Raw genomic sequence first — 15,570 nt, forward strand, 5'->3', positions numbered from 1 at the left:
AGATCCCCTAGACTGGGACAATTTTCGAAAATTCTGACTGTAGGAAGCATTTTTGAGGAAAAGCGGGCGAGCAACATTTTCTGAATGTATTTGATGTGCTGATTACGAATATTTTGTTTGCCACTCTCGATTTTGGTGTTATATGCTTCAAATCGCTAAAAAACAAAATGGCGGCCATACGAAATCAGTTCCTATTAACTTTTGAAGGAGCAGAATCAAAATAGTGATCTTGGTGTCAAACATTATGTTTTTGGGTATGCTGAATCCAAATATTATGTTTCCTAATCTGAAATTTTAAGCTATGTGCTCCAAATCGATAAAAAACAAAATGGCGGCCATACAAAATGAGTTCCTCTTACCTTTTGAAGGAGCAGAAACAAAATAGTGATCTTCGTGTCATACATTATGTTTTTGGGTATGCTGAATCCAAATATTATGTTTTCTAATTTGAAATTTTAAGCTGTTTGTTCCAAGTCGCTAAAAAACAAAATGGCGGCTACGTGCATCCATGCTATGTATGTTTCGTATCCATACTTTTGAACCAGTAATAAAAAGTGTAACAGTAGGTTTTTAATACAGAAAAAAGTATAGAACATTGCTAAAGTAAAGATGCAAAATAATAATATTATTCAAAGCATAAGACCATATTGAAATATTAACAGTACCAGTGTATGATAAATCTGCACGTTATCCTTATTCAACCTATTTTGCCTACAAAAATAGTATAACATTTTTCTAGTCACGGATATTCATGCACTCCTTAGTGCCAGTATCTGCACATTTGCAAGCTGCAGTACATACAAGCTGGCCTTTCCTGCAGGAACATGTAGCGGATATACAACCACCCAAACATCCACAGGTGACAATGTCGTATCAGGGTTGTGGAACTGGTCACAGCGATTGAAGTTTTGGAACGAGCTGTCCATCAACCATTTTCCATCTAAAGATAGTAGGTGGTGGTAACACAGGTTTTGGTATGACCGACTGCATCCACACCATGACTTGATAGTGGGCCCGTTGTACATGTAACCGTAGAGCATCGGTAGTAAGGGGGAGGGGCAGTGCTTGTGGTGTTTTCCTTTGCTGAACAGCTTCACTCTGGCTTCATCACAGCTGCTTGCCTCCGGTACACCATACAACTTGCATACGAACTTCTCTGCCTTGTGTGCTGTTTCTTGTTTCAATTCGTCAACACCAAGATTTAGTAGATCATTATTATTAGTGTTAATTATTTTCCATGCTGTCTTCTTACTGATCCCAGCAATGTAGGATACTGTGTCGCATCCTGTTATGGCGTGGAATGGGATGAGAGTTTTGAAGACAGGATCCGTAAATGAAAGCTTCTGCCTGACTTCATGTACTGGAATGTTTTTGTTTTTTTAATTTTTTTTTATTATATATGTTCCTGCTTGCAACCATCTAATCTTGTGAAATAACGCTACCAATTGCACTAATACATCTGCATCACGTGCTGAGACAACAATGGTGAAGGACAATGCGCGTGTCCGCCTCTTTGTGGTTTACCTGCAATCCGTCAATAGACAAATCACGATTGTTTGTCCGTACGTCATCCTCCTTGTGAAATCCACCGGAAACCACAAATATTTTGTCTTCAGGAGCATTGTTGATCAAATGATTAGAGAGAAAACAGGCCAAATCTTTTTTATTCTCTTAGTTAGCAAGAAAGTCACTGAATTTGTTGGGGATTGGAAGGGATCCATTTTCTATTATTCTCCTTACTAAATGAGCATGTTTCAAGCGCCTATCCCTTGTTCCAGCCTTGATTGAAGTTGCATTATACCGATCAAAGGTGACATCAATCCTCTTAAAGCTTCTTCCCATAGAAAGAACAAGGTTAAGAATAAGAAATACATCTGCCAGTTGACCAAAGTTTAAAAATTCCTGCAGGCTTTCCAAGTGCAACATCTAATGCTCTACCATCTATTTTAAGGCATGACGCAGACGGAATTGATATATCAGGTGGACAAATTACATCCTTGGTCATCACGTCAGCTAGAATGACTTTGTTTCCTGTTCTCAGACTTCCGTTTGTGTTAGCAAGGGAGATTCGAATTGGCATTAGTTCATGACACAAAATGCGATTTAGATCCACAGTACGACCTGCCTCATAGGCAGTTGCGAGGAACTGAAGAATATTCCTGTCAGTTTTCAAAATGGTTTTCTTGCCACTTACTACCACTTGAACTTCATAGAGGAACTTAAAGGTCTTTGCATTTGACTTATGTAGAGGATCATTTAACTTGACTTGTGTGTGACTTTTACCAGGGGCCATCATCATCCTTTCCTTCACGAAGGTGTCTAGCTTTACCTGGCCCAATGTTTCAGCTTTGAGGAAAGTATCTTGAATATCTGAAGTAGCTAAATCCTTTGTTTGTGGCAATGTTCTGGAGGAAGTGATAAGAAACATCTTAAGATGATGGCTCACAGGTGCAGGTCTTTTCAAATTTATAAGTGGATCCATGGTTCTATGTTTCTATCATTCTGAAATAAAGTTAAAAGAAAAAAACAAAGTTTAGTCATTTTTGTGGTTCTTTTGTTTAAAAAAGAGGGAAAACTACAACACTTTTCAAAAATGACAGATTAGAAAACATAATATTTGGATTCAGCATACCCAAAAACATAATATTTGACACCAAGATCACTATTTTCTTTCTGTTCCTTCAAAAGTTATTTGGAGCTCATTTCGTATGGCCGCCATTATGTTTTTTAGCGATTTGGAGCACATAGCTTAAAATTTCAGATTAGAAAACATAATATTTGTATTCAGCATGCCCAAAAACATAATGTTTGACACGAAGATCACTATTTTCTTTCTGCTCCTTTAAAAGTTATTAGGACCTCATTTCGTATTGCCGCCATTTTGTTTTTTAGAGATTTGGAGCACATAGCTTAAAATTTCAGATTAGAAAACATAATATTTGGATTCAGCATACCCAAAAACATAATGTTTGACACCAAGATCACTATTTTGTTTCTGCTCCTTCAAAAATTATTTGGAGCTCATTTCGTATGGCCGCCATTTTGTTTTTTAGCGATTTGAAGCACATAACATCAAAATCGAGAGTGGCAAACAAAATATTCAGAATCAGCACATCAATTCCATTCAGAAAATGTTGTTTGTCTGCTTTTCCTCAAAAATGCTTCCTACACTTTTTACAGCCACATTTCTGAGAATTTGCTCCAGGCTATCCCTAACATATCAACGATCTCGTTCTGAATGTCATGGGAGAGCCATTTGTAGCCCGAACGTCCCATCCACTCCCCTAGTTCATGCACATCATCTTTTGAAACTCTTTAGTAAAAATGTTAAGATTAAGACGAAATTGGGCCTGATGCTGCATACCGTCGATTTTTTCTGTACAACTAACTTTCAAGGTGAAAAATTTACTACGTTTTCCGATTTCCATGAAACTTTGCAGGTGTATAGAGGGGCCCATAGGAAGAAATACGTGTTTTTTTGTTTCGGCTAAGAAACTGGTTTAGGGGGCAAAACCCTCCCTCAAATGTCAAGATGAGGAAAAATTTAAGTGGGGATCTGACCTCGAAACCACGTAAATCTGGCATAGGAAGAACACGCACATATAATTGGAACACACACAGCACAGAACTGTAGGATTGTCGGTTCCGAACACAGTGCAATTGTAGAGAGATGCTGAATTCATAGACACTGTTGTTCCTGGATAGGCATGGGGTAAAGGAGTGTGGTTAGCCGAAACAAAACGTATTTCTTCCTTTGGACCCCTCTATACACCTGCCAAGTTTCATGGAAATCAGAGGGGGACACAGGAGTCAGATCCCCACTTCAATTTGTCCTCATCTTGACATTTGAGTTGGGATTTGCCCCCTAAAACAGTTTCTTAACCGAAACAAAAAAACACGTATTTCTTCCTATGGGCCCCTCTATACACCTGCAAAGTTTCATGGAAATCGGAGGGGGACACTTAGATAACCTCCCTTGTTAGTCTTACACTTTGTAATTATATAACACTGCATATATTATAATGTTTTATTTTAATTTGTAAAACTGTAACTGTAGAACAATTGTATAATTTTTGTATAACATTTCTATCTTGTTATATGTGTTAAAGGTTTCATCCTGGAATGGAATGTCTCACATTTATGTGTGTTTTCATTTCCAATACATTCGAATGAATACATATTCGTTTCAATGGCATTTACAAAATCACCTCTGACATTTTATGTTAAACAAGTAAGATTATTTTTGTGCACGAGTGTGTTAGCTGATGAGTAGCAAAGTATTTTAGGAACAAGACTTGAAAAAAATTCTTGTAGGACTAACAAATGAAAAATTTCTTTGTAATCGAAGATCATAATACCTTTTAAGGTGTGGTAATATTATAATGGGATTGAGATACTAAACTCCCGGATCCGGATTTTCGGATCTGGATTTTCGGATCCAGAACTTTCGGATCTGGATCCAGATCCAAAACTTTCAGACCCGGATCGGGATCCGTGACTTTTGGATCCGTTTGGCCATCCCTAATTCGAGCACACTTGCAGGTACAAAACCTGTCAGACTTAAAAGAAAAATTAGAAACAGAAGCAGCGACTTCCTACTGAGATACTTGATTTTCAGACACCTGACTGCGATTCTTATCTGCTTTTAGAATTTTTATGTCACGTACTTCCTGCTGTTAGCCTTCTTGCTGTTAACGGAAATGCACGTTCACATATCATTGTCTCGAGTGGAAATAATAATCCAGTCGGGGGGCAATAAATTCACAGTTTTCACAATGCCAGATTTGTTTCCGTTCAAATCACTCTACCAGGGACTGTTTTTATAACCCAAACAATGAAAACAAAGGCGATTTAAACTGAAAAACCGTGTGAATCGATGGGACGGATCCACACGCAAGACAAAATTTGACACAGTTCCTATCCTTGAAAAAAACAACCTATTCTTCATTCAAGCTCATGTAAATAATACCTCCCTAGAAATTATGATTGACAATGCAAGCCAGATTAGTATTTGTCCTGAGCATTTCATTCCAACCAATGCAATGTTGCCAAACAGATTAATGTAATACAACTTATCATAAAGAGAAAACCAACTTTATAAAACATCAACTTTAACATTAACATTTGAAGTTAAATACAGATAATAATTATAATTGTACATTTATAAATGAACATAAGAAGTAAAATAAATTTATGCTGTAGAGAACAGTCACATGTCCTAGGATATTTGTACCCCCTTTCGCCTCAAAACCAGGCAATAACGATGTTTTGGGTAGGGAGTAAACTTGTCCTAGGACATTTGTACCCCTTTTGCCTCAAAACCAGGCAATAACAATGTTTTGGGTAGAGGGTAAACTTGTCCTAGGACATTTTTTACCCTCATTCAGGATGGGAGATCATAAAAATTATCGTTTCATGGGGGTATTTCTGTCCTAGGATATTTTAACCGAGGGGGGTTCATCGGGGGGTAAAGATGTCTTGTTACAATTACATAAAGACGTGAATAGAATTGGGGAAATGAAGAAACAAGAACCTCTCCTATAGAAACATGTCACCCATGTTGATGTAAAAATGTATAAATATGCATAAAGCATTAGGGTCGTTATTTACTTATTTTTATAATTTTGATTTAGAAAGTATATTCTTAGCACACATCTTCAATACAAGCTTGGAAACAAATAATTAATAATAATAATAATAATAACTGAAAAATCGGTATTACAATATTTATAAAATATTCATAATAACCACCTATAATGATTACACCAATTAAATAAGGGAGAGCTTACTGTATAATACTGATATACAAATGAAATATAAATTAAATATAACGTATGGAAAACCTAGTCTAAGCTCTTGATTTGGGAGGGGCGATTACAAAGTTTGCATAAATACCAACACAGAAAATTCCCCCCAAACCTGCCAACCATCTCCATCAAACACCAGAACAACAACAAAGCAAGCTTTGAGCATGCGCAAATTGGGCAGACTTGTGCAAAACTTCCAAATGTTTGGAATGCCTAAATTTTGTGGAAAACTGAAGGGATCGTTGAACTTGATTCCACTCGCAACCCCCATTCACTTTCAAATATGGTTGGGATAGCAATAAACCGTTCTCATGCCTGGCACGAGGGTCAGCGACCTTGAGCAGGAGAAAAGCCTTGGAAATGGATAAATAAAAGAAAACTGAAATTCTAGGTTTTCCGATAATTACCGCAAGTTTCCAACCCTGCCTGGAACTCTATCTGCACATTCAGTGAGGCCCGCCTGAGATTGCCTCAGCTGGTCACATAACAACCTGAGAGATTCGTGCGGGAAAACATAATTTCAGGAGCACGTTCGCCTGTAACATAAACTGTGAGGCCAGCATCTTCTATCTCTCTCACTCTCTCTCTCTCCCTGACATCCGAAGAGCGCCGATCGTGTACGAGCAGGCAGGCAGGCAGTGGACGCACAGAGCTTGTTGAAGCAACGTTTCCATGGAAGATTCAGAGCTGTGCCGGGAGTAGGGCACACCCACCTGCTAACACGTCGCGAAAAGGAAAATGTGTTGCTAACACCTCTAAACCTGGCCTCCTAACCTATCAACGTAGACATTATTAGAATTCTAACTGCAAATAATACGTGTAAGTAGGTTACCAGTGTTAAGTTTGGTGCTTTCAGCTTTTTTTGAGAAACTGCTTTTCGCGAAGTGTTAGCTGCTGGATGTGCCCCACACCAATCTCGATTCAGAGAGGGAAAGTATTTTATTTCTTTGAGGAAAGGGATATTGAGGCGAAATTTCCTATCATGATTAGTGACATAATTGAAAATGCGCTACTTTTAAAAGGGGGCAAAGTACAGTGCAAACGTATTGAGAAAATCCATGTTTCTGAAATTTTCTCGTCGGTGTGTTACACAGAAAGGTGTCCGTGTTCTCATTTAGAATTTTATCATTTTCTAAAACATATAATTTTTAAAAAAAAGTCACGTGTTGAAGAAGAATTATATGCATAAAAGAGTTAAAAAGAAATAATTGATTGATAGATTTAGTTTATTTTACTTGGCTTTCTGCCATTTTGGGCTAATTAGGAAGATGAGGATGAGCGAAGATATGACGACATTGACAAAGGGACCCTCACAAAGAACACCTATGGCCAAGCGGAGATTCGAACCTGAGTCCCTTGTCATAGCATGCTGTTATAACCAATCTGAGCATTAAAAAGAAATAAATACTAAGTGACGATCAAGTGATACATTTCTTTAATGTGAGAAACATTTACAATACTGTTATTGAAGTAGCAAATAATTTTTACAAGCAGCTTCAATATAACAAATGTAAGAGGACTAGGGCCTCACAGAATGGCTTTTTCATTGGGTGATGCATGGTCAGAACATTGAGTCCCATCGTCACGTTTTCTGACTTTCGAGACAGAAGCACCTTTATTTTCAGATATCTAATCGAGACTAGATTAAAGTAGAATCTGAACCAATGTCTCCAGGGAGAATCGAACCTTCTACTTCTTGATTATAAGGCGAGAGCATTAATCACTACATTATCCTTTACAATCCCTATTCAGACTTTTTCGAACAGAAGTAGATGAGATTCAGGCAATATGTTATCTTTTATTTTCTAGGGGCTATATTTTAACATACTACTTTTCAAAAAATGCACAGCTCCCACCCTCCCCCACCAATCCCTGCTCCATCCTGTGCCTACCCTGAGACAGCACGCTTCGCCACTGCTCCCATGTAGTGAGAATTTGTCGATGTCCCTGCGTAAAGCGACACTGGGGCTCACTCAGCCTCTAATCAATGGGGATAATACTAGAGGAGTAAAGGCTGGAGCATGGTGCTGTTCACATCACCTCCAATATGGAAAAGTTTGAGTGTGGGGGTTATACTTCCATCCCCTCAATATACCTTAACAGCACAGTGCAATGCAATGCTGACGCATGCACTTCAGGCTTTTAAGCTGATAAACCTAAACAACTTGAATCCTGTTACATAGGAATCTAGGGAAGCTAATTTTTATTTCTTGTTCAGTGTGATAGCATGTTGTTGCATACAGCAGTGGATGATAAAATATGGCAGTGATACACCGCACATTACCTAAACATTGCATCAGCAGAATTATACAACACATACAAAGTAAGACAACTTGTTAATTCTTATATTTGTTAGGAGAACATTGTCACTGGAAATTACTTAAAAACATGCTGAAATTCCTACACTTTCACTCTATCCTGAAAATCAACCATTCATCATGTATTGGTTCTCAATTTACCATTATCTAGTTTCTCTCAAAAAGAAACCTAAATTATAGGAATTTTAGAATTATTTTTTTTATGATCCATAACACAGACAATTTTCTTCTGATGGTACAAGCCAGCAAATTCTGGGTGAGGATCAAGCCGAAAAGCTATTTTAAATATGTAACTGTGGGGAACCTAGAAAAACAAGGAACAAGAAGTAATTTTGTATTCTACTACATATAAAATGGTTTTACTTTTAGAGGATTTGTTCTTGGATCCTTATTAGCACCCATATTCTGCATTATTAAGATTGTCCTTCATTTACACACACACACACACACACACACATACAAAGCAATACATACACTATCTGATTAAAAGTTGTGACACATTTATATAAAAAAAAAACTTTCTCGAGCAGGTTTCATCTCCAGGAAGCTATCAACTCAGGGCAAGCCCCAGTACCTAACAACCTGTTGGGTGAGATGAGTCAAGGCAAGAGCTTATAAAACCTTTTCCTGCTCCCCCCAAAATAGGCAAGTTAGGCTGGAGAGTTCAATGAACTAATTGATCTCTAACTACGCATATCAAGTTGTGACACATTTCCCACTAGGAGTGCTCCTTCCACGTAGTGCACCCAAGAGTCAACCTCACTTCCACCTAGTACATTGTGGACTGCAGACTAACGAGGCTCTGGCGACTGGCCAGTATAATTGTGTTGTCTTTATTTGTGCTGAGCACACTTTTATAGCCTCAGCTTTTAACCAAGGCAAGGAAATTTTAGTTTTCAGACACGCTTTTATTTTTGTTATGATAAGGGCTGGACCCCGTATAGTGTGACAGGTGCAAAATAGCCTGTGCTGACGCACCCAAAAAAATTTAATTCAAATTCAAAAAATTCAAACATTCCCCACTACTGGACATTAATATGGGGCAGGTCTGCCCCCTTTGCCTTGATCATGGCCCATTCTCTCCCAGGAAGACTTACCACCATAAATCTGAACACTTCTGGAGAAATGGCAGCCCATTCTTCATCAAGAGCTGTAGCTAAAGCAGGTACTAATGTGGGACGTTTGGGTCTAAAGTAGACATTCTAAATCATCCCAGAGGTATTCTACCCGGAAGGTCGGTCCATGTTGACAAAAAAAAACATTACACAATGTTCTCACCAAACTAGTTCTCCACCATAGAAAGTACATAAATGGTCAAAATATTATTGTACTCTGCTGCATTGATGCTGTGCAGTGTTAAAGAGGGCCCGAGTCCATTCTAGGAAAAACATCCCCCATGGCTCAGTCGGTAACGTGTCAGACTACCATGCTAAAGGTCCCGGGTTCGATACCCGGCCGGTTCAAATCCAGGAACTTTTCTAATGTTGGAAGCGGCCCCAGCACCCACCCAGCGTCGAATGACATGGGTACCTGGGGGAAACCCTGGGGGGTAAAGGCGGTCAGGGGCGTGATGCTGATCACATCACCCCCACTCATGACCGGATCAAGAAAGTGTGGGGCGTTACCCCCACACCCCCTATACGCCTTCATGGCATTGTGCTAAGCACAAGGGAGCACTTTACCTTTTTTTACATTATAATACCACCTCCTCCAAACTTCACTGTAGGCACTACAGAAATGTTCTCTTGGTACATGTAATGCCATACTAAAACCCTACCATCTAATCGTCACATGGTATAACATAATTCATCACTCCAAATCACATGTTTCCAGTGTTCCACTGTCCAGTAGCATTGCTCTTTACACAATTCCAGGCAGTGCTTGCATTTACACTAGAAATATTTGGTTTACTGCAACTACTTGGCCATGAATTCCGAATCCTCTCTGCTCTTGATTGATTTAATTTTAATTTGCTTTTCTGCCACTTTTGGCTAATCATGAAGATGAGGATGAATAGTGATACGATGAGATGGATGAAGGGACAATCACAAACATACTGGGTGATTTTTTTAACCTGAATCATTTGAATATCTTGAAAAAAAATCATCCTACAAAAAAATGTTCCAAATAAAAAGTTCCAAATACAACGGACCGTAAGCCTTTGTGTAGTAATTTTCCACCGTGTTGCATCTGCTTTCTCTATTCCGATTTCTGCACTTGAGCGGAAGTAACAGTGTGATTTGTCGTTATTGATTTGTATGTTTGAGTTTTTAAAACCAATGTATTTCATTTCGCAATTAATTTAAATTCAAAAAATAAAACATTTTTGTTCCAGGACTTGAAATTGTTGTAAAACAAATAAATTTATTTTGAAAATACAAAATTACTCGACAATTCTTAGCTCTAGATATCTCGATGGCTAGTAAACTACATTCACTTCTCAATTACATTAAGTGTTCAAAATGGTGACCTTCAACTTCAATACATTTATTGATCCGCTCTTCGAATGAATGTACACAACTCAAAAGTACCTCTGGTTTAATTATCGCACAAGCGTTTTTGGATTCGATCTATCATATTTTCACGAGTAGTTGGCAATTCTCGTTACACTTTATCATTTAGGTACCCCCACAAAAAGAAATCTGGTGATCTGGCAGGCCAATTTACAGGACCAGCTCTGCCGATTCATCAGCCGTTGAAGTCACGGTCGAGTACTTCACGTGCTGCTCTCGAATAGTGCGCTGGACATCCATCCTGCTGAAACCGCATGTTCTGTCTCAGTTCCAGGTTAAGATCTTCAAGTAATATTGGCAGTTCATTTTGAAGAATGACGCGGTACTGTTGGCCATTCAAATTTCCATCAATGAAGTAGGGACCGATGAGTTTGTCATCAATAATTCCACACCACACGTTTACAGTCCATGGGCGCTGATGCTCAACTTGGCGCAGCCAGTGCGGATTTTCGACACTCCAGTAATGCATATTATGCCGATTGACCGTTCCGTGGTTTGTAAAAGATAACTCATCAGAGAACAATTCCAGACGAATGAAATTTGGGTTTATTTGTATTTGTTCACGTGCCCACTGACAAAACGTCACTCGATTTTGAAAATCATCGCCGTGAAGTTCTTGATGCAATGACACATGATATGGATGGTATTTATGACGCTGTAAAATCTTCAAAACACTGCTCTGGGACAATCCGAAATTTCGAGCTACTTCTCGCGAGCTGACATGAGGATCATGGGCCACAGAAGCTAACACATTAATTTCATTTTCTTCTCCAATAACTGTTCTTCGACGGGTCCTTTGTTTAGGTCTAACACTTCCTTCAGTAGTAAATTGATTGACTGTACGTTGAAACGAAGCGAAAGAACGCACCCTGTCTGGAAAACGCTGAGCATAAACAACGACAGCTTGACGGAGATTCCTGCCAGATTCTCCATACACGAGAATCATTTCAATTTTCTCTTCTACAGTTAATACATCCATTGATATTAAAAAGTATCAACAGCTTAGTCAAATTAATCGCTCGAAGCATTCTTGTGATCTAAAAATCAATGAATTACAAACAATGATTTACCAGGAAAAGTCCAAAAAGGAACTGTTTCTTGACTTTGTTTTATTTTATTTTTTATTTTATTTTTCTGTTGTAGCTTTGTTAAGCATCTTTGACACAACAAAAAAAAAATTAAACAAATATAGACTCTTTTAAATGTTGTAAATAGGCGAATTACCAGCTTAATGAAATCTCAAAAGATTTGTCAAGAATTAGTACAAAGTTCATGCACGAGAATGTTTTATTTTTTGAATTTAAATGAATTGCGAAATGAAATACATTGGTTTTAAAGTGTAAACATTCAAGAAATGAAAATTTGTCGATTATAGCGCCATCTATCACGAATCGAAAAAAATGTTTCAGACAAAACTTATGTATTTTTTCCCGTAAAATCAGAATCTGTAATAAAAATAGGGGTTTCTATTTGAAATTTCAAAGTTGCGCCCTACCGCACCTACAAAAGGGGAAGGGGTGTTCTTTTGTTGCACCACTAAACTTCCCCATCCAAACTATCAACTTCTTATTTGGAACATTTTTTTGTAGAATGATTTTTTTTTCAAGATATTCAAATGATTCAGGTTAAAAAAATCACCCAGTATAGTGTTAATCACATCTTATAGGCATAAAACCCATACTTGTCCAATTGTTGGTGCATGATATTCCAGGAAATGGCACTTAGCAGTGTCACGAGACATTTCCACCCTGTTGGAACAAACCTTTATCACATTATTGTGCATACAGCATCTGGTTCACTACCATTTGGGTTTGCCCTGTCCTGCCTAACTTATTTACTGCTCTGACTTGACTTGCATAGTCGAGTGAGGGCTTGGGTGATACATGCTATGCTGTCATCATCTGTCTGTTTGGGAGATAAATTGCCCATGGTCATTCAACATTATGTGCTGTTTCACTGACTGTGCAGTGTGACATTTTCCTATGATTTTTCAACTATAATTTGTGACATTCTTGAAAAGATTCTCTCGGGCTATCAACCAGGTGAGTTGTGGAAAACATTCCAAGCTTTCGAGAGCTAACTCATTTTCAGGGTAGAATATTCACCAGGCATTTCAATTTTTCAATTCTGTTAGTTTCTCTGAATTTCTGATTTTACATGTTGTCCAAGTTAATGGCGAGATAAAGCTAGAAACTATACAGGATGCATAATAAGTCAATAATAAACACATTTAGTAAAATAGATGTTTTTGTTTTTTATTGAAAATTATTGTACAACCACCACTAACTAAAATATATGTATATATATATTTATTTCCATAGAAGACAACCATTTTCACATCATTCATGAGCACACTGGCATATCCATAAACCACTCAAATTACATTCTAAATTATTAATTTTTTAGACAAAGTGCATGACTGTTAAGTACATAATTCATATTGGCTTTTCTCAAAATACGAATAAAATGAATCTCAATTCACCATGACTGTATCTTACACAGAAACCAACAACAAAGTAAAACCTGATATGAATTCATGCCTGCACATATTTCAACAAAAAACTTTAGCAACAACTCCAATAATGGCTTTTATACAGTATTTTGTACAGAATTCACAAATCTCACATTTTAGTTTTATATGAGAATATACCGCACACATAAAATCAGAATCTTTATACTGCTTTTAATAAAACTAAAAACAAATTAAAATGGATACTTCAGTAAAAGCGATTTGAGCATCTTAACACAATATATATTAAAATTTGTAGAAATTATCTAAAATGTAATATTATGTTGCAACATATTCTTCATCATACCACACTTGTACCAGACTTCATTGATTCTCAAGGCTACGAAATGCAGGGCCCACAGACCCAGGAACTTCATCCATGTCTGTTCCAAACAATACCATGCAGAAAAGCGTTGTACTCAAAAATCAGGAAAGCTTATTCAACACTGTAATGATACACTTTTTCTTCTAATTGTTCCACTGCATCAGTGACAATGTTCTGTCACATCAACAATCACAGACTTTTTCCATCCAAACAGGAAGAAGCCAACAGCTGCTCCGAAGACCACTGATATGCACAGCCAAGCATTATATGTCATGAAGATAAGCATAAGGAAATAGCTCACTACTATCTGGACCACATGTAGGAATGTTTGTAATAAATGCATTCTGCTGCACATGGAAGACCTGGAATGATAATTAACACATTATTGTTACTTGTATTTATACATGTGTTAGATTACAGCATGATACATGGTGCTTTTGATCTACATGGAAGCTAGGTATAGAAGCCAAATAAAGATAAAGCTACCGGGTGGCCAAACTAAAAGAGGCCCCATGTCTTATAAACAACATACAGACAATTCACTCATTTATTGTATATACAGAATACAGAGTAGGAAAGTATTATTATGAAAAACAACGTACTGAACATTCAATAGGTCAATAGTTCACAGGAGGTGCTGAAAATGTTCACCATGAACCTCGATACACAACTCAGCACGTCTCAACATGTTTCTGGAAACTTTTGCCAATTCATTTGGTGTGATTTCCGCAATCGCATTGCGAATGTTTGTTTTCAACTCTTCAATTGTATGCGGGTTGTTACTGTAGACCTTACCCTTTAAATTACCCCACAAATAAAAATCACAGGTCGACAGATCGGGCGATCTGGGAGGCCATAAACCTGCGGAAACTGTACGTTCTTCTCCGAAAGCTTCATGGACGTATGACATTGAAAACCGTGAAGTATGCGCCATAGCGCCATCTTGCTGGAAAAACGCATACTCTCGTTCTTCATCAGTTAGCTGCGCTATGAATGGTTGCAACAATTCCGTTACATACACTTGCGAGTTCACAGTGTTGTGAAAGAAAATGGGGCCTACAATCCGTTGGCCTGAAACAGCACACCAAACGCCTACTTTCAAATCATGCAGAGGCACCTCAAAGTGTTCCCTGGGATTGTCTGTTGACCAATAGCGTGTGTTTTGAGAGTTCACGTACCCGCTAAGGTGAAACCATGCTTCGTCTGAGTGGAAGTAAAGATGAGGATCCAGATAACCATCAGCAACATTCGTGAGTAACCATTCGCAATAGTGTTGTCGTTGTCCGTAATCTGTAGGTTTTAATGCTTGCATCACTCTTACTTTGTATGGTCGCATATGTAACTGCTGCAACATGTTCTGGCATGACGTTCGTTTGATGTTTAGTTGGGAGGAGAGACGTCTAGTTGATTTCCGTGGACTCCTTACCATAGCCTCGTGAACACGTTCAGTATTGTCCGGCGAACAAACTGTCTTTACACGGTTACGTTTGGCGTTAGCGACTGAACCTGTTGCTCTAAATTTCGTGATCAATTTCTGCACAACACTTTTCGCAGGAGCAGCTGTCTCTGGATATTTTATAGTGAACCTTTCATTTACAGTTTTAAACGATTTACATCCGAAGTACGTTTCAATAATGAACACTCTTTGTTCGATTGACAAAGGCATTCTGCAGCACTTCACAACACACTTCAAACAGACTACTGACAACGCAGCACTGATCACTCAATCGCTGCTCGACATCACGTGACCCCGCTCGAGCGCCGCCCTAGCGGTAAGAAATAACAACACGTCATCACACAACGTGCGAAAAAAAAATTCTTGTAACATAAATGCAGCTCTTACTTGCTCAATGTTCTTTTTATATCACGTATAACACGGGGCCTCTTTTATCTTGGCCACTCTGTACAAATAAGCAGTACAGTTAAAGTAAGAAAATACATTTTTATACATGCACAATACTGAATTGGGTGAGCTTTGGTGATCCATTTTCACTACTGCCTCTCTGTCGGTTGATTGATTTAATCAATGCCACATGTTGTACCATCAGGTTTACCACAACAGGGAAGAGGAGAACAAATGGAGAAAAGAATGGGACAA

The 15,570-nt window shown here is 38.1% G+C and overlaps 1 protein-coding gene across 7 annotated transcripts in view; it reads right to left on the reverse strand.

Annotated features, from left to right (window-relative positions):
• Positions 1-12,875: 12,875 nt before the first annotated feature.
• Ctr1A (Copper transporter 1A) overlaps positions 12,876-15,570 on the reverse strand; it is a 78,886-nt gene continuing 76,191 nt past the window's right edge. For all 7 annotated transcript variants that reach the window (XM_083135639.1, XM_083135635.1, XM_083135641.1 and 4 more), the window contains one exon: positions 12,876-13,834. In XM_083135639.1, coding sequence (XP_082991765.1) covers positions 13,633-13,834 — 202 coding nt within the window. In that variant the 3' untranslated portion in view covers positions 12,876-13,632. The remainder of the gene's footprint in view (positions 13,835-15,570) is intronic.

This window comes from Lepisma saccharinum, chromosome 14 (genome assembly GCF_977018435.1).
Source record: "Lepisma saccharinum chromosome 14, izLepSacc3.1, whole genome shotgun sequence".
NCBI classification, from domain to species: domain Eukaryota; kingdom Metazoa; phylum Arthropoda; class Insecta; order Zygentoma; family Lepismatidae; genus Lepisma; species Lepisma saccharinum.